Source organism: Euleptes europaea, chromosome 7 (genome assembly GCF_029931775.1).
Source record: "Euleptes europaea isolate rEulEur1 chromosome 7, rEulEur1.hap1, whole genome shotgun sequence".
NCBI classification, from domain to species: Eukaryota; Metazoa; Chordata; class Lepidosauria; order Squamata; family Sphaerodactylidae; genus Euleptes; species Euleptes europaea.
The window spans coordinates 97,715,747-97,741,781 of NC_079318.1; the positions used below are offsets into that span (position 1 = coordinate 97,715,747).

At 48.2% G+C, this 26,035-nt stretch overlaps 1 protein-coding gene across 1 annotated transcript in view; it reads left to right on the forward strand.

The window, feature by feature from the left end:
• Positions 1–26,035, forward strand: part of RORC (RAR related orphan receptor C) — a 62,905-nt gene that overhangs the window by 27,525 nt on the left and 9,345 nt on the right. Inside the window, exons 2-5 of the mRNA XM_056852686.1 lie at positions 10,014–10,099; positions 12,686–12,827; positions 14,368–14,889; positions 16,628–16,749. Of these exons, the coding sequence (XP_056708664.1) occupies positions 10,014–10,099; positions 12,686–12,827; positions 14,368–14,889; positions 16,628–16,749 (872 nt within the window). The remainder of the gene's footprint in view (positions 1–10,013; positions 10,100–12,685; positions 12,828–14,367; positions 14,890–16,627; positions 16,750–26,035) is intronic.

Genomic DNA, 26,035 nt, shown 5'->3' on the forward strand with positions numbered 1-26,035 from the left:
GTTTCCTGAAAGTCAGCACCCGGCCTGGATTTCTGAAAAGCCGACCCGTCTCTTTTGCTCCCCGCGCCATGTTTAGCATGAACATCAGCTCCTCCGCTTCCCCCTTTTGCACCCTAATTGCAAACGAGAGATGTGGGGAGAGAGTTCGGGGTGGGTGTGAGGTGAGCAGGGGTGAAAACCACCGTGTCAAGATTTAGCTCAACCCCATTTGGAAAGTGTTTCTCTTTTGCTCGGAGGGTGCGGGGGCAGAGACGCCAACCGGCGAGGTGGGAGCGCGGCACGAGGTGGGTTTGGGGGCTCGAGAGATAGCGTTCTAGTAGATTGGCGCAGGGTGTCGATTTCTAAGGCTGACTCAGCCTATGCCGCAGTAGCGAAAAAATATATATTCTTGGACTCTGAAACCTCTCATGAAAGGTAGACAAAGCGCACTACAAAATCCATGTTATTCGTGCAATATTAGTAAATCGCGCAGGTGGTGATCCCTGGCCCTAAGAGTGTGTGGTTGTCCTCGACGAGAGCCGGTGCCTTTTCGGCCCTGGCGCCGGCCTGGTGGAATGATCTGTCCGGTGACGTCAGGGCCCTGCGGGACCTCAGAGAGTTCCCCAGGGCTTGCAGGACAGCTATCCCGCCAGGCCTATGGCTGAGGACAGCCGCGAATATCGTCATCTGCTGGCCTCCCTATCCCCCTCCCTCCCTTTGGGTATACCTATGGATGTCAACTTAGAGGTAACCTGCTCCGTATATCTGGCAACATGAGCAGTGTTTAGGCGCCACCCGTATTTTTGTTGTTTTTAAGTTTTAAATTTGTGATTTTATTGTTTTAAATTTAGCTTTTTGGGCTAATTTTATTGTTGATTGTATTATTGCATTTGCATGATGCCTGAGCCGGCTTCGGCTGGGGAGGGTGGGCTATAAATCACAACATAAATAAAATAAAAATGGTGACCTGTTTACCTGGGTGTGGAGAGCCTTCTCCATCTCTTGTGTCAAAGGAAGGTGCCGCCGTTCGAGTAATAAACCTGAAGGATTCAAATGTTCGCATGTCTGTATTAGATTTTTATCCTACCGTCGTCCCCCCCAAGGAGTGGCGAACCTATCTTCCCCCTCTGTTTTATCCTCACAACAACTTTGTGAACTATGTTGGACTTAGGGCTGAGCATATCGTATACCCGAACCGAAAAAACCTGAAAAAAGTAATTTTGGTAAATTTCAGGTTCGGGTTTACTGAATGCCTCAACCTAGAGAGAAAGCCTAACCCGAATTTGCAATCCCCAAAAAAGCTGGAAAAATCGGTTCTTGTAGGTTATCCGGGCTGTGTGACTGTGGTCTTGGTATTTTCTTTCCTGACGTTTCGCCAGCAGCTGTGGCAGGCATCCTCAGAGGAGTAACACTGAAGGACAGGGTCTCGCAGTGTCAAGTGTGTTGGAAGAGTAGTCAGAAGGGGTTGGGTTTGAGCTGAGAAAGAACAAAGTAGATGGGCTTTCTTGTTCCTAAGTGTTTCCAATCTCCGGGTCTGCTGAAATATTTCCTCCCCATAGAGGCGCTCAAAATGTTGTCGAAGGCTTTCACGGTCAGCTGGAAAAATGTTTGGTTTTTCCAGGCTTTTTGCGGCTCCTGGGAGGGCATTTTTGCAGGTAGAGCCCTCAAATTTGCAGTGCGGCTGCAAGGGACTCTCGTTGCAAGAACCCCCAAGTTTGGTGAAGTTTGGATCAGGGATCCAAAGTTATGGGATCTGGAAGGGGTTGCCCCCCCCTCCATAGAGAAGCTCGTCAGATTATCTGATCCTCACCTAGACACCCATGGAAGAAGGGGTGACCCCATAAAACCGAACCCCCTGATCCAATCTTAACCAAACTTTGGTGTTGGTGCAATGAGAGTCCCTTCAAGTTACCCTGAAAATTTGGGAACTCTACCTCCAAAAATGCCCCCACAGGAGCTTTGCAAAAAACAACAATCATAGCTTCAATGGTGGGAGCTTTCAATGGCCAACCAGGTGCCTCTAGGAAGCCCAAAAACAAGACTATATCATTAAGAAGAAGAAGAGTTGGTTTTTATATGCCGCCTTTCTCTACCACTTAAGGGAAACTCAAACCTTCCCTTCCCCTCCCCCCAACAGACACCCTGTGAGGTAGGTGGGGCTGAGAGAGCTCTAAGAGAGCTGTAACCTGCCCAAGGTCACCCAGCTGGCTTTGTGTGTAGGAGTGGGGAAACAACTCCAGTTCCCCAGGTTAGCCTCCGCCGCTCTAATCTGGAGAACTGTATTTGTTTCCCCACTCCTACACACGAAGCCAGCCGGGCGACCTTGAGCTAGTCACAGCTGTCTTAAAGCTCTCTCAGCCCCACCTACCTCACAGGGTGTCTGTTGTGGGGAGAGGAAGGGAAGGAGATTGTAAGCCAGTTTGATTCTTCTTTAAAGGTAGAGAAAGTCGGCATATAAAAACCTCCTCCTTCTCCTTCTCCTCCTCCGCTTCTTCTTCCCCCCCTCCAGGCTCCATCCCAAAATCTTCAGGAGTCCTCAACCTGGATCTGGCAACCCTACCCCCCCCCCAATCCCCTGCCAGAGGCTAGGAGGGGGGGACCTGACAACCTTATCCTGGTGGTACACTAGAGTTCCCCTGCAAATTGGCTACCAGTCTCTGGAGCAGGGCCTTTGTAGATGGGCACCCATCCTTTTCCCTTATTACATGGGTGTCATAGCAAACCCCACTCTGATGAACGGATTGCTGTGTAAAGAACCAGTTCCTATCAACATTGCAACATAAAACTGGTTTAATAGTGTTTCCTTCTGAGAAAGATTGGCAGAGGAGGGATGTCTCCAACAGCACCCACACAAAACTACAGTTCCCACTATACTTTGGAGGATACCTTTGGAGGAATTCTTTTTCTTTCTTTCTTTCTTTCTTTCTTTCTTTCTTTCTTTCTTTCTTTCTTTCTTTCTTTCTTTCTTTCTTTCTTTCTTTCTTTCTTTCTTTCTTTCTTTCTTTCTTTCCCCCTGTTCTTAGACCGAGGTTTTCAACTATAAAACCATAACACTTAAATAAGACTCATCTTATTTAAATAAGTTAAATTGTGGAACTCCCTGCCCCAGGATGTGGTGATGGCTGCCAGCTTGGAGGGCTTTAAGAGGGGAGTGGGCATGTTCACGGAGGAAAGGGGTATTCATGGCTATTAGTTGGAATGGATGCTTGTCATGCTGCATACCTGTTCTCTCTAGTATCAGAGGAGCATGCCTATAATGTTAGGTGCTTTGGGACACAGGCAGGATGGTGCTGCTGCAGTTGTCTTGTTTGTGGCTTCCTGGAGGCACCTGGTTGGCCACTGTGTGAACAGACTGCTGGACTTGATGGGCCTTGGTCTGATCCAGCAGGGCCTTTCTTATGTTCTTATCTCTAAAACCACCGCCCTTCGTCTCTTCTGCAGCCTCCAAAAAAATGAGCAACAAAATAAGTACGCTGATGGTCAGAGTCCTCTAAGAGGAACTGACCCTTTTGTTCCAGAGTTGCTCGAGAAAACGCGGGGCACTTGTTAAAACATGGTATAATCCATTTTAGCCTAAGTTGGTACACGTAAGGGCACTGCAAAAGGATATGTACCAAGGAGTCCCCTGACTGAAGAGGGCAGGGACACAGCCGGTCTGAAAAGGGGATCTTTAGCATACGGCCCAGCAAAACCATTGAAAAAGGGCAATTAAATCTTGAATGCATAAAGATTCTACATAACTTTGGACTAACCAGAGAATCAATATTAGGAAGGAAGATTACCCGTAGATAACAGGCCCAGGGAAAGTGGAGAACATGTCATCCGAGCATCAAAATGAGTGTAACTCTTATCTCTAGCATAGATCAGTTTGGCTACATGTTATTGGAGGATATCTAGGGTGCTTAATATTTCTGTAAAACCATGCATATAAGAAAGTTGGTGGCCTGTTGGGGTTGCGGTTTGTCACATTTGTGATGTATTTGTTTTTTTATTTATACCCCGCCTTTCTCCCTAGTGAGGACCAAAAAGCAGCTTACGTCGTTCCCCTCTCCTCTATCCTCACAATAACCCTGTGAGGTAGGTTAGGCTGAAGAGGGTATGACTAGCCCGAGGACAGGAAGCTTCTGTGCCAGAGCAGGGATTCGAACCCCGTGTCTCCCAGATTCGAGTCTGATTCTCTTAATCCCCACACCGTGCTGTACGCATGTGCCCAGTGTGATGTAGTGGATACAGTGTAAGACTAGTAGGGGGGAGACCTGGATTCAAATTCCTGTGTTGGGAGACATTGGGTGGCTGGCCTCGGGCCTGTCACGCACTCTCTCCATCTCTCTCAGCCTAACCTAGAATCACAGAGTTGGAAGGGACCACCAGGGTCATCTAGTCCAACCTCCTGTACAATGCAGGGAATTCACAACTACCCTCCCCCCCACACCCCCAGTGACCAGATGATGGCCAAGATGCCCTCCCTCTCATCATCTGCCCACGGTCAAGGAATCAGCATTGCTGACAGATGGCCATCTAACCTCTTCTTAAAAACCTCCAGGGAAGAAGAGTTTAGCACCTCCCGAGGAAGCCTGTTTCACTGAGGAACCGCTCTAACTGTTAGAAAATTCTTCATAATGTCTAGACGTAATGTCTAGATGGCATCTTGGCCATCTTCTGGGCATGAAGTAGGGGTCATGGGTGTTTGTGGGGGAGGTAGTTGTGAATTTCCTGCATTGTGCAGGGGGTTGGACTACATGACCCTGGTGGTCCCTTCCAACTCTTAGATTCTATGTTTCTACCCTAGGAAAAGTCGAAGGCAGCAGGAAAAGAGGGAGACCCAACAAGAGATGGATTGACTCTGTAAAGGAAGCTGCGGCCCTCAATTTGCAGGGTCTGAGCAAGGCTGTTAAGGATAGGATGTTTGGAAGGACATTGATTCATAGGGTCGCCATGAGTCGGAAGTGACTTGACGTCACTTAACACACACACAGAAAGGAGCAAGAGTCCAGCAGCACCTTGAAGACTAACAAAATTTCTTGCAGGGTATGAGCTTTCATGGGTCACAGCTCCCTTCTTCAGATGCAGCTAGAACGTGAGTCCATCTATCCTCAAGTAGAGAAGAGTGAATTCAGACACCCAACACTTACATGCTATTAGGGTGTCTTAGTTCACACCTCTACTTAAGGAAAGATGGACTCCCATTCCAGCTGTATCTGAAGAAGTGAGTTGTGACTCACGAAAGCTCACATCCCGCCAGAAATTTTGTTAGTCTTTAAGGGGCTACTGAGAGCCAGCGTGGTGTAGTGGTTAAGAGTGGTGGGTTGGAGCAGTGGACTGGAGAACCAGGTTCGATTCCCCCACTCCTCCACCTGAGCCGCGGAGGCTAATCTAGTGAATTGGATTTGTTTCTGCACTCCTACACATGAAGCCCGCTGGGTGACCTTGGGCTAGTCACACTCACTCAGCCTCACCTTCCTCACAGGGTGTCTGTTGTGGGGCGGGGAAGGGAAGGTTTTGATTCTTCCTTAAGTGGTAGAGAAAGTCGGCATAGAAAAACCAACTCCTCTTCTTCTTCCTCTTTTCTACCGCTGCAGACAGACTAACACAGCTACCCATCGCCATCTATCATTACAAGGGCATTCAAGATGGCGGTGTGGGGGGGGGAATCCTTCCGGGGCTATGGTTTCGTGGCCTGCATCTGTTCCTCCAACGTTAACGTCACTATACTTCTGCGCTGGTGGTGTTTCTTGCCTTCCCAGTCCCTCTCCCTCACCACTTCCATTTTCAGATGGAGCAAGATGGCCGCCGTTGGGGCATCCATCACTCAAGATGGCCGCCCGTTCCCAGTTCCCACGGCAACAGCACCCGAACGAGGGCCGGGGATTCACGTCCCCGGCTCCCCAGCTAAGCTCGGCGTGACAGATTTTTTTGAGCGTCCCCCCCCAGCTTTTAGTGCACGTCCGGCCCTCCCTTTTCCACCGCCGCTCGCATTTCCTTTGACGCCATGGAAGCCGCGGCTTGGGAGGTGGGCGGCCCCATCAACGGGAATTGCAGCCGTAACAGTGCCCGTTTCCTGACCGCACGGGTCTTAAAATACACTCCTTCCCCCCCTTTTTCTCTCTCTCTTGCTTTTTTCACTTTTCTCCCCAATCTCTTTGGCCCGAGCCCCCGTTGACCTGGCGTCAGCCTGGATTTCCTGGCACCCGCTGAGGTGTTAAAAAGGGAGAGTTTTACTGGCAGCCCGTCCGAGGGAGATCCACTGACTAATTTAGGAGCTGACTCAGTCCTCTTTCGCTCCATTCCCTTCTTACTGAAGGTGCAGGTTTGAGGTTGGGGGGGGAAGAAAACCTCACTCTCTGTGGCTTCGTCGAGCTTTCGGGTGCGTTTTTTTTTTCCATTATTTGACACGATGCAGAGGAGGAAAAAGATAGCTGCGGCCAGGTGATATAAATCGGCAACAAAAACATAGTTTCTAATGCTTTTAAATCATAGAACCACAGAGTTGGAAGGGACCACCAGAGTCATCTAGTCCAGCCCCCTGCACAATGCAGGAAATAGGGTTGCCAGCCTCCAAGTACTATCAAAATAGACACTTCTGTGTACAAACAAGTTCAACCCAAAGACACATAAGAACATAAGAAGGGCCCTACTGGATCAGGCCAAGGCCCATCAAGTCCAGCAGTCTGTTCACACAGTGGCCAACCAGGTGCCTCTAGGGAACCCACAAACAAGGTGACTGCAGCAGCATTTATCCTGCCTGTGCTCCACCGCACCCAAAATAATAGGCATGCTCCTCTGATACTAGAGAGAATAGGTATGCAGCATGACTAGTATCCACTTTGACTAGTAGCCACTGATAGCCACATCCCCCACAAGAACATAAGAAAAGCTCTGCTGGATCAGACCGAGGCCCATCAAGTCCAGCAGTCGGTTCACACAGTGGCCAACCAGGTGTCTCTAGGAAGCCCACAAGCAAGACGACTGCAGCAGCACCATCCTGCCTGTGTTCCACCGCACCCAAAATAATAGGCATGCTCCTCTGATACTAGAGAGAATAGGCATGCAGCATGACTAGTATCCATTTTAACTAATAGCCATGAATACCCCTTTCCTCCATGAATATGTCCACTCCCCTCTTAAAGCCTTCCAAGTTGGCAGCCATCACCACATCCTGGGGCAGGGAGTTCCACAATTTCACTATGCGTTGTGTGAAGAAATACTTCCTTTAATCTGTTTCGAATCTCTCATCCTCCAGCTTCAACAGATGACCTCGCGTTCTGTCCACTCTCTCCAAACCATGCATAATTTTATAGACCTCTATCATGTCTCCCCTCAGCCGCCTCCTTTCCAAGCTAAACAGCCCTAAGCGTCTTAACCACTCCCCATATGACAGTTGCTCTAGTCCCCACACACAGAATATTGACTCGTATAAACATAACCCAAAATGTAATGGGAATCAAAATATAGAATACAAAGATTTCATGGAATCAACAATGTACCGAAAAATGGTGTTCCATTATATGTTACAATTCAGACACGTTGACCAGGTAAGTATACAATCAATCACAATATTTCATATTAATGTCATAAATCATCTTTTGTCTTTTTGTTCCTGTAAAAAAGATAAAAGAGGATTTTTCCTTTTCAGCCTGATTTTCTTGTCAACCTGACGTGTTGAATATGAGGAGTATTGTTCCTGTAAAAAAGACAGAGGCACCTGGTTGGCCACTGTGTGAACAGACTCCTGGACTTTATGGGCCTGGGTCTGATCCAGCAGGGCCTTTCTGATGTTCTTATGTAGTTCCTGCCGACCAGGTGCTGTCTCCTTGTAACTCTTAGGCCCTGTCTCCTCCATTCCTGTGGGTGAGGGAACAAGCTGTGGAGAGGGGAAACGCTCTCTGTACATGGACAGAAACATAACTCAATGACCTTTTGCTGTTCTGACCGCAACTGGGACAAAGGTCTGGTTGTGCAGCTGAGGAAAAGGACCCGGGAGTTCTCTGTAACCATTGCCAGCCCGCATGGCATAGTGGTTAGAATGTCAGAGTAGGACCATAAACTTAATGGCCCATAAAGCAACGGCCCATTGCTTTCAATGGTGGGAAAGTTTGCCAGGCTCCTCCATAAAGAAGCATAGTGAAGTTCGCAATAGAGAATCTAACTGCGGCCACTTCACTATTTCTTCTCTATGGAGGAGGAAGGGGGTGACTCCTTCCAGACCCCATAAAACTGGACCCCAGACCCAATCTTCACCAAACCTTGGAGTTCAGGTAACGGCAGTCCCTCGCAGCTATGCTGTAAATTTGGGGGCTCTACCTCAAAAAATGCCCCCAGGAGCTTTGCAAAGCCTGTGGAAAGCCGAACCCCGAAAAGCCGAATAAACACCCGTTTTTTTCGGGAATGGCAATTCAGCTTTGGATTTCCCTCCAGTTTTTGGCATTCGGTAAACCCGAACCCGAAATGTACCGAAATGCCTTTTTTCGGGTTTATTTTAGGTTTGGGTTTATTAAAATGCACAAGCCTACCTGGAGATTTTGGGGGTGGAGCCTGAGGAAGGCAAGGTTTAGGAAGGGGAGGGACTTCAATGGGGTATAATGCCACAGAGCCCACCTTCCAAAGCGGCCATTTGCTCCAGGTGAACTGATCTGTGTCACCTGGAGATCGGTTGTAATCCCAGGAGATCTGCAGCCACCCCCTGGAGGTTGGCAACCCTAGCTAACAATAAAAGCGTGCATGGGTGTTCTGCAGGATGGGAAGAAGGAACATGGGAGACTCGCATGCTGTAAACTGGGAGCCCTTTCCTTATAACCCAAAGATGTGGGAGCTAGTTGGCGTTTACTCGATGGTGAGGGAAACACTCTGCGCAGGCTCAGAGGTGCTGGCCTCCAAATTCCTGTTTTGAGAAACAAGTTAGAGAAAGTTAGCCAGGTAGAAAGTGGTGCGAGCCTGCCACCTAGTGGTTCTTCATGCGAACTACATCTTGGACCTCCCCCCCCCCCCCCAAGGAGACATGAGCTCTACCTGGCAACTAGTTTTCCTGACGGGCCAGCTGGGTGACCTCACGGTTCTCTCCGAACTCTCTCAGTCCCACCTACCTCACGAGGAAGGTGCTCTAATTGATAGCCATCTAATCGCCCAAACAAAATCAGCCCTGTGGTATAAAATGATAAGAAAAGATCATCTCAGAGCTTCTTATCTGGTAGATATAATAACTTACAGACTTACAGCAACTTTCTCATCACTGCGATTTCAACCTATGCCCACGGAGCTTCTTGCCAGCCGTTTTTTGCAAAAACCCTGGGCTCAACGTATCTGTATATGCGGTAGCTCAGTGGAAGATCTACTCCATTACATCCTGGCCTGACCTCTCTACATCAAGCCTTGGAATAGGTTCTTGGCAAAAAAAAAAATTCCACTTTATACTTATTATCTGATGCTGATAAACTAATTTTCTTGCTTTCCGATGCAGACCCTTTTGTTTCCCGGAAAATGGCACTTTATGGCCTTGAGGCCAGGAAAATCAGGGCAAGGAAAGCCATCAAAAGGAGCCAAACTGATGTATTTTAATCATATCTAGTATCAGAGGAGCATGCCTATTATTTTGGGTGCAGTGGAACACAGGAAGGGTGGTGCTGCTGCAGTCGTCTTGCTTGTGGGCTTCCTAGAGGTACCTGGTTGGCCACTGTGTGAACAGACTGCTGGACTTGATGGGACTTGGTCTGATCCATCAGGGCCTTTCTTATGTTCTTATATATGGCCTATGGGCATGCACAAGAAACAGGACTGACTGACTACCTCGTGAAGTGTCCGTTGTGGGGAGGGGAGGGGAAGGCGATCGTACTTCGCTTTAGACTCCTTAAAAGTAGAGAAAATCGGGGTATAAAACCCAACTCTTCTTCTTTTTCTTCAGGTCAGGGCTTGTTCAAATTACAGGCGTGCAAAAAAAAATTTCATTTTAAAATACTGTGTACGGTGCGTTGTACAGAAATGGCCTAAGATGCGATCTCTTCTACCCTCACTCTTCCCTGCTTTTTTTCTCCCTCCCATAGCCCAGATAGAGGTGATCCCCTGCAAGATCTGCGGTGACAAATCCTCGGGGATCCACTACGGGGTCATCACCTGTGAAGGCTGCAAGGTGAGTCTAGGAGCCTTTGACCCTTCCGGGGTCGGCACCCTCCTTTTCATGTCAGTGACCCCCTTGGCTTTTCGGTGCCTACAGGCTTTGCAAAACTTAAGAGCCAGCGTGGTGTAGTGGTTAAGAGCAGTGGTTTGGAGCGATGGCGTCTGATCTGGAGAGCCGGGTTTGATTCCCACACTCCTGCACATGAAGCCAGCTGGGTGACCTTGGGCTAGTCACACTCTCTCAGCCCCACCTACCTCACAGGGCGTCTGTTGTGGGGAGGGGAAGGGAAAGTGATTGTAAGCCGGTTTGATTCTCCCTTAAGTGGTAGAGAAAGTCGGCATATAAAAACCAACTCTTCTTCTTCTCCTCCTCTTCTTCTTCGTCTTCGTCTTCATCGTCGTCGTTAGGGAACCTGTATCTCCCCCTTCCTTAACTACAGTTCCTGGGATTCTTTTGTAGGATTAGGGTTCAGGTGCTTTAGCACAACACTCAAGCCTGTAGTAAAACCTCTCCTTTGTGAGACTGTAAGAGCCTCCAGTCTTTTACTCCGGGAGCCATAGCTCGAGGGTAGAGCATCTGCCTTGCATGCAGAAGGTTCTGCGTTCGACACCCGGAATATGCAGGGACGGCATCAGTATATCCTGAAATGGGGCAGCTGCCAAAGCCCACGGCTTCTGGGGGCCCCCACTGCCACTGACCCCCACCACCACCCACACATCTCCCTCACTGCCCACCTGCATGTTGTAAGTCAGGGGTCCCCACCCTGGTGCCCATGGGTGCCACGCCGCCCTCCGACATTTTTGCTGGCACCCACCATTTTTGTAAGAAAGGCCAGGTAGGGCTGTCGGCCGCTGGAGATTTGACTGGCTGTGCAGATTCCTTGCAATGCTGCTTTGGCGGCAGTTGCCCCCACAGCACAAGGATCTTCGCAGTGCGACTGAAGGTCGCCATTTTGGGGCTGGCTCCGCCTCCTGCGGCAGCCATTTTAGGGCTTCACCCACTGTGCTGTGTCAGAATTGCAAAGGTGCCCGCAGGCTCAAAAAGGATGGGGACTCCCTCTCACAAACCCAGCCCCACGCACTGCTCAACACAGTCAAGGAAGGGCATGTGAGCACACTGTGGGCAGGGGGAAATCTGCAAGTGGGTGAGGGCAGGGCAGATACCTAGGCAGTGGGGGAGGAGAACGCAGGCAGGTGGGCAGGGAGGGGTGAGTCGGGGGCGCGGTGGCAAGCAGAGGAGGGGAGGTGGCCCGTGGGTACTTTTTGCCCAAGAAACATGGAACCGAACCCGGTCCGCGTGTTTATCCGGCGCCCCTCGAGGCTGAATACAGCCTACCGGGTGTCTCAGGACTAATTTATTTGAAGCTCTATGTATAGGTTAAAAACATTTTAAAACATCAAATGTAGATGCTCTACTAGGTTGATACCGGCACACATCGTATATGAGAGACATATACAAACCAGTATTACAACCAGAACCAATCTGACCAGATGTTTGAGTAATTGATAATAGATTTTGCAACCTTATACACATGCCTGGTTTGATTTAAACTGTTTGTATATGCATTTATTTCTGTAAATGTGTGAAGGCTTAACATGGGTTTTAATTGACCACTGAGGAAGGCCCAGTAGGCCAAAATGCCTCTGGTTTGTGGTTACAGATATCAACCCTAGGAAATGCCATTGTGCTATTTCAATGTTTTTAAATAGTTTTAACCTTTATATATATATATATAAAGAATATATATATATATTCTTTCTACCCAACCTTGGATACCCATCTTCAGGACTAGGGCTGCCAGCTCCGGTCTGGGAAATACCTGGAGATTTTTGGGGGCGCAGCCTGAGGAGAGGAGGGACTTTGATGGCTTATAGAGTCCAATTGCCAAAGCGGCCATTTTCTCCAGGGGAACTGATCACCAGGTGATATGATAACCCTCTGAAGGGTCATATAGAGGAGGGTGCCGAGTTGTTTTCTGTTGCCCCAGAAGGTCAGACCAGAACCAACGGGTTGAAATTAAATCAGAAGAGTTTGCGTCTAAACGTTAGGAAGAATTTTTTGACAGTTAGAGCGGTTCCTCGGTGGAACAGGCTTCCTCGGGAGGTGGTGAGCTCTCCTTCCCTGGAGGTTTGTAAGCACAGGCTAGATGGCCATCTGTCAGCAATGCTGATTCTATGACCTAAGGCAGATGATGAGAGGGAGAGCATCTTGGCCATCTTCTGGGCATGGAGTAGGGGTCACTGGGGTGTGTGTGGGGGAGGTAGTTGTGAATTTCCTGCATTGTGCAGGGGGTTGGACTACATGACCCTGGTGGTCCCTTTCAACTCTGATTCTATTATCTCTGTCAGCTGAAGATCAGTTGTAATAGCAGAACTCCAGCAAAATCTGGAGGGCTGTATCTTGGCTGGAGGCTTCCTCAGCCTCTGTCGATCTTCTGGGCATGGAGCAGGGGGTCAACTGGGGGTGTGTGGGGGGAGGCAGTTGTGAATTTCCTTGCTTCTGCAGGGGGTTGGACTAGACCCTGGAGGTCCCTTCCAGCTCTCACCAGCTCTCTTTCCCATGCCCCCTCTTCCCGCCCTGGTCTTGCCACCGCTCTAGGGTTTCTTCCGGCGCAGCCAGCAAGGGAACGTGACCTACTCCTGCACCCGGCAGCAGAACTGCCAGATCGACCGCACCAGCCGCAACCGGTGCCAGCACTGCCGCCTGCAGAAATGCCTCAGCCTGGGCATGTCCCGGGACGGTAAGCCTCGGGCGGGGCTGGGAGGTGGCGGAAGGAAGCGTTTGGGAAGGGTCTCGATGGTCTGGTCGGTGGAACGAGTGGGAAGGCTCAGTAAGGATGGCGGGCAGTGGATGTGAACAAAACTCTTGGGGGTGCGGGAGGGGACCGTAAGTTAAATACAAGCAGCCAGTGTGGCGCAGCGGCAAAAAAGGCGAATGTGATCTTGGAGTGCATTGACAGAGGCGTAATGTCCGAATGGCAAGAGGTCATAGTCCCACTGTATGCCGCATTGGTCAGGCCGCACTTGGAGTATTGTGGGCAGTTCTGGAAGCCATATGTCAAAAAGGATGTAGACAGAATCGCCCATTAAAAGGACCACGCAGGAAGTGATGTGAAAGACCTCTGCTTAAGACTGGGGAGAGCCTTGGGGTGGGACTGTGGCTCAGTGGGAGAGCATCTTCTCGGCATGCAGAAGGTCCCAGGTTCAATCCCCAGCATCTCCAGTTTGAAAGGACCAGGCAGTACGGATGAGGGGATGTGAAAGACCTCCGCCTGAGACCCTGTAGAGCCATGGAGAGGGGTCGTGGCTCAGTGGTAGAGCCTCTGTTTGGCATGCAGAAAGCCCCAGGTTGAATCCCCGGCATCTCCAGTTAAAGGGACTAGGCAGGAAGGTGATGTGAAGGACCTCTGCCTGAGACCCTGGAGAGCTGCTGCCAGCCTGAGTAGACAATATTGACTCTGATGGACCAAGGGTCTGATTCAGTAGAAGGCAACTTCATGGGGAGGGATTGTGGCTCAGTGGTAGAACATCTGCTTGGCATGCAGAAGGTCCCAGGTTCAATCCCTGGCATTTCCCGTTAGAAGGATGAGATAGGAGGTGGTGTGAAAGATCTCCACCTGAGACTCTGGTGAGCTGCTGCCAGTCTGAGCAGATGATACTGACCTTGATGGACCAAGGGTCTGATTCACTATAAGACAGCTTCATGTATTCATGGGTGGGATCTCAGACCAGAACTGGCATGAAGTCGAGAGCCTCCGGATAAGCCCCAAGGGTGTAACCCAGGGGTATCGAACTCAATTGTTACGAGGGCTGGGTTGGGTATGACCAAAATGTCACTTGGTCGGGCTGGGCCATGCCTCATCAGCCCAGCTCGGCAGTGTGAGGGGTGGCTGCCTCGGCTGGCTCACGGGCCGGAGAAGATAAGTGCTCTCGAGGGGCCAAATGTGGCTCTCAGGCTTCGTGTTTGACGCTCCTGGTGTAACGGGCCTTGATTTGCTTGCATGAACCGTTCGCCATCGTTTCCTTGGCTGGCTCGTAGGCTGGATAAATGCTCTAGAGGGTCCCAATCTGGCTCTCGGCCCTGGTGTAACGGGCCTTGTGCTGCTGCTGTTGTCTTGTTTGGAGGCTTCCTAGAGGCCCCTGGTTGGCCACTGTGTGAACAGACTGCTGGACTTGATGGGCCTGGGTCTGATCCAGCAGGGCTTTCCTATGTTCTTATGTTTTGCTCGCACGTCATTCCCTTTTCTCCCAAGCTAAACGCCCGTCTCTCTGCCTCCCCAGCCGTCAAATTTGGCCGCATGTCCAAGAAGCAGCGGGACAGCCTCCACGCCGAGGTCCAGAAGCAGCTGCAGCAGCAGGCCCAGGGGGGCGAGGTGGGGGCTTCGGCCTACTCCCTGGGCGTCGCCAACGGGCAGCTGAAGCTGGCCCCCTCCCCTGACCTGCGGGAGGCCTCGTCCTGCTCCGCTGGCTTGCTGAACGGGCAGGCCCGCCTCAGCCAGTCCCCGGAGGAGACGATGGCGCTGACCTACGCCAACGGGATCTCCAAGGGCCATGGCCTCCTGAGCGAGGACCTGCGGGCGCCCTTCGCCAAGCCGTACGGCGCCGAGCGCATCAAGGTGGAGAGCCGGGGGAGTGACTACTACGGCCTGGGGATGCAGGCGTCGACGGAGCTCTCGCGGACGGAGGTCAACGGGGCAAAGCGGCCGGCGGGGGGCGAAGCCGGGAGCGAGAGCCTTGACTTCTACACGACCCCCAGCTTCACCAGCCTCCTGGAGTCTCCCAACTCGTCCCTGACTGAAATTGGTGAGTGACCCCTGCAGATTTTTTTTCGAGACCTGGTTGTACAACAGGAATCCTTCGCTTTTTGTTATGCATTTTCCAGATGGCATGCCCAGGGTAATTAGGGTTGACAGGTCCATCTTTGCCACCGGCAAAAGGTTTTTGGGGCGGAGCCTGAGGAGGGCGGGGTTTGGGGAGGGGAGGGACTTCCATGCCAAAGAGTCCAATTGCCAAAGCGGCCATTTTCTCCAGGGGAACTGATCTCTATCGGCTGGAGATCAGCTGCAATAGCAGGAGATCTCCAGCCATCACCTGGAGGTTGGTAACCCTAAGGGTAATGCCAATCACCACTTTGTGGCCGGGAAGCAATTTTCCTCCAGGCCAGATTGGCCAGGGATCCTGGAGGGGTTTTGTTGCCATCTTCTGGGCATGCAGTAGGGGTCACGAGGTGTGTGTGTGGGGGAAGTAGTTGTGAATATCCTGCATTGTGCAAGGGGTTGGACTAGATGACCCTGATTAGAGAGTTCTGTGTGTGCACAAAGGTTTGTGTGCGTGCGAGAACTAGAGGTGTCGGGGGGGAAACGTGAGCCCATTGTCCTATCGTCCCGTTGCAACGACGATCCCTCGCAGCCGAACCAAAATGCCGAGGGGGGGAGGTAGAGGGGAACCCAAGCAACGTCACGATTATGTGTTGCTCCCTCCACGCCCCCCTCTCTCTTGTGTGCGCGCTATTTTATTGGAGGTGCATTCTGAAAGCTGACGTTTCAGAGACGTTAGAACGGGCAGGAGTGCAGGGGGGAAATTGGAACTCGCATCCAGGACAAACGCTTTTAAGGTGTTTTCCACACGTTTCCTGGACTGGGTGCGATAAGCCTCCCAGATGGACCAAGGGTCTGATTCAGTATAAGGCATCTCCATGTGTCCAGGTTTCTTGGAGAAGGGCTGGGGCTCAGTGGTAGAGCATCTGCTTGGCATGCAGAAGGTCCTGGGTTCAATCCCCAGCATCTCCAGTTGAAGGATCTGGCAGGGGGTGACAAGAAAGACCTCTACTTGAGACCCCAGACAGCCACAGCCAGTCTGAGTAGACAATACTGACTTTGATGGACCCAGGGTCTGGTTCAGTATAAGGCAGCTTCATGTGTCCAGGTTCATGGAGAAGGCTGTGGCTCAGTGGTAGAGCACCTGTTTGAACACAGGAACACGTGAAGCTGCCATATGCTGAACCAGACCCTGGGTCCATCAAAGTCCGTATCGTCTACTCAGACCAGCAGCAGCTCTCCAGGGTCTCAGGGAGAGGTCTTTCACATCACCCACTTGCCTAGTCCCTTTAACTGGGGATGCCGGGGATTGAACCTGGGACCTTCTGCATACCAAGCAGATGCTCTACCACTGAGTCACAGCCCCTCCCCTTGGCATGCAGAAGGTCCCAGGTTCAATCCCTATCATCTCCAGTTAAAGGATCTGGCAGGAGGCAACATGAAAGGCCTCTACCTGAGACCCCAGAGAGCTGCTGCCTGTCTGAGTAGGCAATACTGACTTTGATGGACCAAGTGTCTGATTCAGTATAAGGCAGCTTCCTGTGTTTATGTAACTTCTGCCCCTGCTACCACATGCGGAGTTTTTTGTGGCGAGGAAACCACGGAGCACGCAGAGGCCTGGCTAAAGGTTCACACACCTCCCAGATTACCCCTGGCCAATCACTTGTGGGGGAAGCTCGAAAGGGAGGAGCCCCCTGACCCATTTGCCCCATTGCCTTCCTCAGAGCATCTCACCCAGAATGTCCTCAAGTCCTACCGGGAGACCTGCCAGTTGCGTTTGGAGGACCTCCACCTGCGGCGCTGGGAAATGTTCACGCGGGAAGAAGTCGGGAGCTACCAGAAAAAGGTAAGCGGATTCTTCTCCGTCGTCAGGAGGGGCTGTCGCAATCCATTATTTATTTTTTATTTGGCTCCATGGGGACCCAAAGCGGCTTAGGTTGTTCTCCTCTCCCCCATTTTGTCCTCACAACAAACCTGTAAGGAAGGTCAGGCTGAGAACCAGAGTGGCGTAGTGGTAAAGAGCAGTGGACTCTAATCTGGAGAACCGGGGTTGATTCCCCGCTCCTCCACATGAAGGCAGCAGGGTGAGCATGGGCTAGTCACAGTTCTCTCTGAACTCTCGGCCTCACCTGTTTTGGAGAGAGGAAGGGAGGGCGATCGTAAGCCGGTTTGAGAATCCTTAAAGGTAGAGAAAATCGGGGTATAAAAAACAACTCTTCTTCTTCATGACTGGCCCAAGGTCACCCAGTGAGCTTCCAGAGTGGGGAATTCAAACCCGGGGCTTCTGGACACTAGACCAAAGGCCAACAAAATTTTCTAGGCCATTTGCCTTTGTGAGTCAAAGCTCAGTTTGTTGTAACTCACAGGACGTGTCCCGTAAACATACCCTGTAGGTGTGTCCAGTCATTCGGTTTTTCTGGGAGCAAGTTATTACTCGCATCAGTTCTGAACATAAGAAAATTCTGAACATAGGAAAGGCCCTGCTGGATCAGACCCAGGCCCATCAAGTCCAGCAGTCTGTTCACACAGTGGCCAACCAGGAGCCTCCAGGAAGCCCACAAGCAAGACGACGGCAGCAGCACCATCCTGCCTGTGTTCCACGGCACCTAAGATAATAGGCCTGCTCCTCTGATCCTGGAGAGAATAGGGGTGCATCATGACTGGTATCCATTCTGCATTAGAGTGTTCATTGATTTTTCGGAAGGCTTCTGTACTTTTAAACTATTTGCCCGTCTCTTGGGCAAACTGATGGCCAATGAAACTAGACCCTTCGTACTCTTACTACAGCTAAAATAAAAACATTGGATAGATGAATGCCCACCCCCCTGGTATCTGACGAAGGGAGCTTTGACTCTCGAAAGCTCATATCCCCAAAATCTTGTTGGTCTCTAAGGTGCTACTGGACTCGAATCCATCACTTCTACCGCAGACCAACACAGCCTTCAAATGGGAATCTTAGCCTTGGCTTTGGCAAGATCCTTTGGGTTTCATCTGCTTCCAAAGACGCTGAGCTTTCCAGCTGATGGGGCTCTTGGTTTTCTCCATTGCAAGGTGCCTGCCGAGGCCTCTGGCCGTAGCAGCTGCCTGCGGAGGGACTTGATTTGTGGCATTAAAAAAAAAATTAAATTAATGTTTCAATGGCAGAATTGGACGACGGAGGGAGAAAAATATTCACTTTGATTCGGCTGCTTGTTAAAACCTATTAAGTAATGAGTCTCTTTCTCCCTCTCTTTGGAATTGCTAAACAGTGACTCAGGTTTTCAGACGGAGCCAAAATGCTTCAGAGCGTCTGCCTAGAGAACATTGGGATAGATTGTTTTGGCTTTGAGGGCACACAGAGAGAAGAGAAAAAACATCTGTGGACTGTTGCCAGATCTTACTGACAAATTGGTTCCTTTATTTACTTCATTTTTACCCTGCCAAAGTGGCTTACATCATTCACCTTTCCGCCATTTTATCCTCACAACAACCCTGTGAGGTAGGCTAGGCTGAGAGTGTGCCGGGCCCAGTGTCATCCAGCAAGCTTCTGTGGCACGAGTGGGGATCTGAGCCTGCGTCTCCTAAATACTCGTCCAACACTCTTAACCACTATACCACAAACAAGCTGTCTCTTCACCTGCCTTGGCCAGCTCAGTCCTGGTTCTTGGTCACTCTACAGGGTGACCTAGATCCTGGGAGCTAGCTTTGATACTGGTAGCGTGGTGTAGTGGTTAAGAGTGGCAAACTCTAATCTGGAGATCTGGGTTTGTATTGAGGAATCGGGGCCCCAGTTCCTGTAAAGGGAACCCCGATATTTAATTTATCTGCTACCAAATCAGAGGGATTGGATCGTTCCTCTTGAACTATGAGAATTGAGATCACACACACGCACAAAAGAGGCAAGACGCATTTGTCTTGAAGTAAAACAATCTTTACTCTAACTCAGGGTAGGGAAAAAGTCACTGGGATACAAAACAAAAAATATCTGTCTACATTCTATGTTTCCTATACTTGCCAAAACCTTTGGCAAGGCACTAAGCTTACTTACGAGTAGGCACCCTTAGCAAAAGGAGAGCCTCTCCCCATCCTGCCTGTTCAGCAGTCAAGCAAAAAGAAAAAGAGTGGTGGTCAACTGCTTTCAGTTCTAACAAAGAAATCGAAAGCAGTTGAACATGCAAAATAGTTGTATACGTGACCCTCAAGCACGATTGCAATGGTCACTACAAACTGGCCATTTGGTCAGTTACAATATTAACCCCTTAACTGTCTGACATGTAACAAAGCTCGCTCTCTAATACCCAACAATCCCCTTTTCGAGGTTTAGTTACATTCAGACATATAAACACAATGCATCACGCAAGTATTCAAACTGTTGTCTGGGCAGTGGCTTCGTCAGGATATCGGCCACCATCTCTTTACTTTCACAGTACTTCACTACTACGAGACCTCTTTCTTGTTTGTCCTTTACTGAGTCCATTTTGAGTCGAAGAAGTTTCTTCCCTTTCTTAGAGTTCTCGCCATTCAGTAGTGCTATACACGATTGATTGTCCTCAAACATTGTAGCAGGTGTCAGTTCATCTAATCCAAAGTCGCGTAGCAGTTCAATTATCTCTTCCAGCTCTGTACATGCGCACTTGGCTGCTATGCATTCTGCTTCAGTTGAAGATGTTGACACAACTTGCTGTTTCTGGCTGGTCCAGGAGATTAGGTTTTCTCCAAAGTAGAACAGATATCCACTTGTAGATTTGCTGTCTGTTCTAGTACCACCTAGACTAGCATCCATGTATCCTATCAGTTTCAGCTCAGTATTTGGAGTTATCTTCAACTTCAAATCAATAGTTTTCTTTAAGTATTGTGTGAGGTGTTTGATTGCATTCCAATCATGTTCTGCAGGTGTGCTGGTCCTTCTACTTAGGATTCCAACTGCTGCACTTATATCCGGTCTACTAACGTTGCTCAAGTATAGAAGTTTTCCAATAGCTTCTCTGTATTTGTGATTGTTAGGCAATAGTTCACCTTCGTCTAGATCCATATATGAAGGGTCAAGTGGAGTGTCCTTGGTCTTGCACTCCTTCATATTCATGAATTGCAGAAATTCCAGTATCTTGTTCCTTTGATTGATTGAAAATCCATTGTCTTGGTTTCTTTCAATCTCCATTCCAAGATAGTTCTTTACTTCTCCAAGTAGTTTCACTTCTACTGATTCATTCAGTTTGTTTGCAATTTCTTTTGCAGCTTCTTCAGTGTCAGAACAAATCAGAAGATCGTCTACAAAGGCCAAAACAAAGTCCCATCCATCATCCTTCTTCCTTCTGAATAAGCATTTCTCTATATTTCCTTGTTCAAAGCCTTGAGCTTTCAATAATGAGGTTAGTTTGTGGTTCCATGCTCTTGCTGACTGTTTGAGCCCATATAAAGTCTTTTCAAGTTTACAAACTTGATTTTTAGTATCACAGTCCTTTAATCCTGGTGGAAGTTCCATGTATATTTCTTCTGATAATTCGCCATTCAAGAAAGCTGTTTTGACGTCGAGTTGCAGTACCACTTTATTCCTGGAGGCGGCTATACTCAGCAAAGTCCTTATAGCCGTGTGACTAATCACAGGGGCGTAGGTTTCTGTGTAGTCAGTTCCATACTTCTGGGTAAATCCTTTTGCAACTAGTCTTGCTTTGTACTTGTCAACAGTTCCATCCGAATTTTTCTTGACCTTGAACACCCATTTACATCCCACAGTCTTCTTGTTTGGTGGGAGTTTGGTTAGTTTCCAGGTATTATTCTTCTGCAGTGAGTCTAATTCTTCTTGAATTGCCTTCAGCCATCTTGACCGCTCCCCATCGGGCAACTTTTGCAGTTCGTCCCAACTTGAGGGTTCCACGTGGCTGTCAATTCTAGTGAAAAGACTCAGTTTCTCTGCTGGTATTCCTTTTGTAGTCCTTGTAGATCTCCTTAAGGTCTGAGAGGGTTCCGCTGTTCCATCAGCACCGGGATCAACCCCTTTTGAATCTGCAGTCTCTTGCTGTTCCGCAGGAGCAGGTGGATTGCAATCCCATGCTGTAAATGGAATCTCTATGGTTTCCTCTTCACAAACCTCTGGATCATCAAAGTTATTAATTTGTTGATTATTAATAACATTTCTTTCATCTATATATACTGCATTCAATATTTGTAAATTGTAAGTCTTAATGTCCATTATCCTGTACCCTTTTGAGAAAGGATGGTATCCCACAAGAATTCCAAGTTCTGTAGTAGGATCCATTTTTCCCCTTTTCTCCTTTGGGATGTATGCAAACACACGAGATCCAAATGCTTTCAAGTGTTTCAGACTAGGCTTCCTGCCATTCCATCTTTCATATGGAGTCATGTTGATAGCACTTGAAATTGTCCTGTTGTAAAGGTAAGCTGCTGTATTTACACATTCTCCCCAGCAGGGGTAAGGCAAGCCTGCCTGTAGCATTAAGCATCTTGCACTTTCCATCAGAGTTCTGTTAAACCTTTCTGACAACCCATTGTTCCTAGGGGTATATGCAACTGAGGTTGCATGCTCTATTCCTTCAGATTCAAGAATTTATTTCATTTCCTTATTAAGGTACTCAGTCCCTCTGTCAGTGTACAATAACTTTATTCCTCTGTCATGTTTATTCTTCATCAGGGCAACATAAGCTTTAAATTTTTCAGCTACTTCAGTCTTTGATTTCAACAAATACACATATGCAAATCTTGAAGCGCTGTCTATGAAATGCAGAACATATTTTGCCCCTCCTGCTGAAGGCTTGAGTGGGCCAATCAAGTCTGTGTGCACTTCTTCCAAAATCTCTGCCTTAACACTGCTTGGCCTCTGCACGTGCTTAGGCGCTGTTCCCTTTCCTCTGAGACACACTTCACAACGTTCTTTGTCCTTAAAGCATTCCTTAACTGGCATTCCACAATCAATCAGCAGTTGCTTCACTGACTTAAAGTTTTTATGAGCTAGTTTCACGTGCCATTGGTACAAACAGTCCTTGTGGTTGCAATCTGCAGCCTTCTGCTCTGTCAATCCTTTATTAAAAGCAACTAGGCACTTTGATTCTTCCTCAACATTATCCTCATTTCCATCAAAATCACTTTCATCAGAATCAACATTGCTCTCAAAATCACTACAAGCATATTCCTCCAATTGACTTGCAACATTCTCCAGGCAATAGTGTGAGCCTACTGATAGCACTGGGTATTCTCTCCCTTCAGAATCAAATAAGCAACATTTGTCCTTTTTTATAGACACTTCAAAGTCTGCATCCACTAGTTTATTCACGGACAATAAATTTTCATCTGAATTAGGCATTAGGAATACGTCTTGTAAGGTTAAATGCATTACATTTCCACAATAGCTCTGAATTGCAATAGAAACTTCACCTTTCTGAGTGCATAGAAATCTTTCTCCACAAGCCATAACTAATGTTTCATCACAAGGCTCTAGAAAGTCAAAAGCTGATCTCAGGCCAGACACATGTACATCTGCACCGCTGTCCAGAACAAATGTATTTACACGCTTTAAATAATCTTTGGTTGACCCTTTATTCGAGACTAGATAAGCCTTTGGCTGGTGATTGTGCCATCTGGGCTTCCCTTGGCTTGGACTCCCTCTTGTGGATGATTGGGGCTGTTGCCTCCCATTTCCATCCCTCTCCCTTTGTGAGGATTTGGCGGGCTTTTCTTCCCGGCGAGAGGGGGGGGAATTTCTCCCTTTGTTTCACGTTTCTCACATTGAAATGACCGGTGACCATGCTTTCCACATGAGAAGCATCTGATTGTGGATTTGTCATTTACACGCAGTACAGACACTCCACGAGATAATTCCCTCTCTTGGCTCCTGTCTGCGTCAAACTGTTTAAGTGCAGTCACCAGCTTAGTAAGGGTTAAGTCCTCTCTACCCAAAAGATTCCTTTTTTCAGCGTTATATTTAGAATGCAAACTTCCCAGAAATAGTACGAGAAACTCCTCTTCACCTATTTCCCCTCCTACAGCCTTCAATTCTGATTCCATATCTTGCATTTTCTTAAGGTGTTGCAAGAGGGTCATATCTCCAGACATTCTATTTGCATACAGTCTAGTTTTTAAAATCATTTTCTGGGTTTTGGACACAGTTCCAAATTTCTCATTGAGTGCATTTAGCATTTTCCTGGCGGTATCATTATTCAAAATTATTGCTGTCTCTTCCGGATTAATTGCGTTGGCAATCAAATTCATTGCCTGGGCATCTGCAATTTTAAATTTCTTAAGGGCTTCTCTATCTGTGTCAGCTGGCGGGTCTTCATTCAAAACGTGATTCACCCCAATTGCTGTTAAAGCATTTTCCACCATTCTCTTCCATACTGGAAAGGAGGCTTGGGTGATATGGGGGACAGAAACGGATTGGGGCCCTTTTGAATTCATACTTTCCTTATCGTTGCTCATTCCAGCGGCTCAGGGCTGCTTTCTTCCTCACAGGATTCAAGCGCGGGGTTGTGTTTCCTGCCGTCCTTTGCAGACCAGGCTGCTGGCTCCGTCACAGGAAAAATTCCCTCTGGGCGTTTGTAAATCCTTTCGTCTCCAGTGAAGATCCCAAAATCAAAAAAAAGGTGCGGTGTGATCCTATCTCAATAGCCAAAATAAAAACCAACCGTACTCTGCTACCACTTATTGAGGAATCGGGGCCCCAGTTCCTGTAAAGGGAACCCCGATATTTAATTTATCTGCTACCAAATCAGAGGGATTGGATCGTTCCTCTTGAACTATGAGAATTGAGATCACACACACGCACAAAAGAGGCAAGACGCATTTGTCTTGAAGTAAAACAATCTTTACTCTAACTCAGGGTAGGGAAAAAGTCACTGGGATACAAAACAAAAAATATCTGTCTACATTCTATGTTTCCTATACTTGCCAAAACCTTTGGCAAGGCACTAAGCTTACTTACGAGTAGGCACCCTTAGCAAAAGGAGAGCCTCTCTCCATCCTGCCTGTTCAGCAGTCAAGCAAAAAGAAAAAGAGTGGTGGTCAACTGCTTTCAGTTCTAACAAAGAAATCGAAAGCAGTTGAACATGCAAAATAGTTGTATACGTGACCCTCAAGCACGATTGCAATGGTCACTACAAACTGGCCATTTGGTCAGTTACAATATTAACCCCTTAACTGTCTGACATGTAACAAAGCTCGCTCTCTAATACCCAACAGTTTGTTTCCCCATTCCTCCACATAAAAAGCCAGCTGGGTGACCTTGGGCTAGTCACAGTTCTCTCTGAACTTCCTCAGCCCCACCTACCTCACAAGGTGTCTGTTGTGGGGGGGGGAGGGGAGATTATTGTAAGCTGCTTTGAGATTCCTTAAAGGTAGAGAAAATTGGGATACAAAAACGAACTCCTTCTTAAATTAAAATTGGAGGGATGTATTGCTCTTAACACCCCTGAAAAGGTGTACTGTCAGGATACAAAGGTACCCACTAGGGTTATGCAAAAAAAAAATGAGGGGGGGTAAATTTCAGGTTTGGGTATAGTGGGCTTTTTTTTTTTTTTGTAAACCCGGTATAAGCCGAATACCCATGCCGGTAAATATTGGCATTCAGCTGATTTCCAGGTTTACTGAAAATTTGGGCCTATTATAGTCTATAGGGATTTTTTCCGAAACTCTTGGGAGCCATTTTTGGAGGTATAGTCCCCAAATTTGCAGCATGGCTGCAAGAAACTGTCCCTAGACAGACACCGAACTTTGGGACAGGGGTTCCGATTTTATAGGCCTACAAAGGGGTTCCCCCCATTTTCCAGGCATTTTCCAGTTTTCTGGTTCAGAAGTTCAGCTCTGCCGAGGACTGCTAAAAGAGCTGATTGCCAGGCTGGCGCCTCAAAGTCTGGGGGCTGCCTTAGTTTCTGAGGCACATAGCATGATGCCCATGCAAATTAGCTTTCAAATGGAGGGAAAAGGCTTAAATGCAAGAAAAATAAGGCACGGATGACATTTCTTTTGGTGGCAAATGACATCAGATGAACAGTTCTTTATTGCAGTAATCAAAAATCTGATTGCAAGAGATGGTCACAGTGCGGGGAAATGAAGCCTCTACTCGGGGCGGCCTTCTTTTGGAAAGCAGGTTGTCATGGGGGGGTGATATCTGAGCCAGCTGAAGTCTCGACCACGGGGGCAGTCTGAAGGAGATTGCTCATCCACGTGGATGAATAAGTCTCCATCGGAAGCCTGGTGGTAGCAGCAGTCGAAGCTGGCACCTTTTTACTTGGAGAGTATATCCCTCCGGACGGGACTGGGTGAGCCCAGTCTTTTAAATGACTCTTCTGCTATGCAGACAGGTCTTCAGTTGGGTGATATACCTGGAAAGCTGGTCAGAGCAAGTTGGCTCCGATTACACGACCCCTACTTCAAAAGGGCCCCAACTATGGGGCCCTAACAAAACCAGTAAAAAAAAAAAAGATAGAAAAATGGGAGAAAGCACAGAGCCATGCCTCTGAGCAAAGTAATAGCTGGACCCGAAAAAGCTGAACATTAGGCTTTTTCAGGAATTGCCTATTCGGCTGTGGGAAGATGCTCAGGTTTTGGCATTTGGTAAAACCGAAGCCCGAAAATTACCAATACAGCTAATCTCTGGTTTATTGTCGTTTGGGGTTTATCGATATATGCACAACCTTAGTACCCACCATCAGAGGAGTCCACCCATTGAGCCTCTGTGCGAGCCACTCGTCCAGACATGCCTCCTGATTGGAAAGAAGTGTATGCAGGATCAGTGGCTCATGAAGAGATGCAACTGGCATCCTCTTTCACGATTAGGTGAGTCTGCCCCAGTCTCTGTGCAGTTCTGAGGTGAAGAGAAATCTTGCCCTTCTTCTATTTTGAGAGAGAGAGAGAGAGTTGGGTTGGGGGAGTTATTTATTGGCTATAGAACTACCTAATTTTCAGGATCCCATTTCTTTGTCACACTGCAGGGCAGGGGTCCCCAAGCTTTTTGAGAAAATTAGTCAGGCATTACTAATCATATAATCAAATAGTTACCCAAATTATATAAAAATATTCAGACATTGCTGATCGCGTAATATGATCAAAAAATGATCACCAACTTATCAATCAGAGGTATTTAATATCTCTTCAATTAACATAGTTATCTAGATATAAAATAGGATAAGATGTCACTACCATAA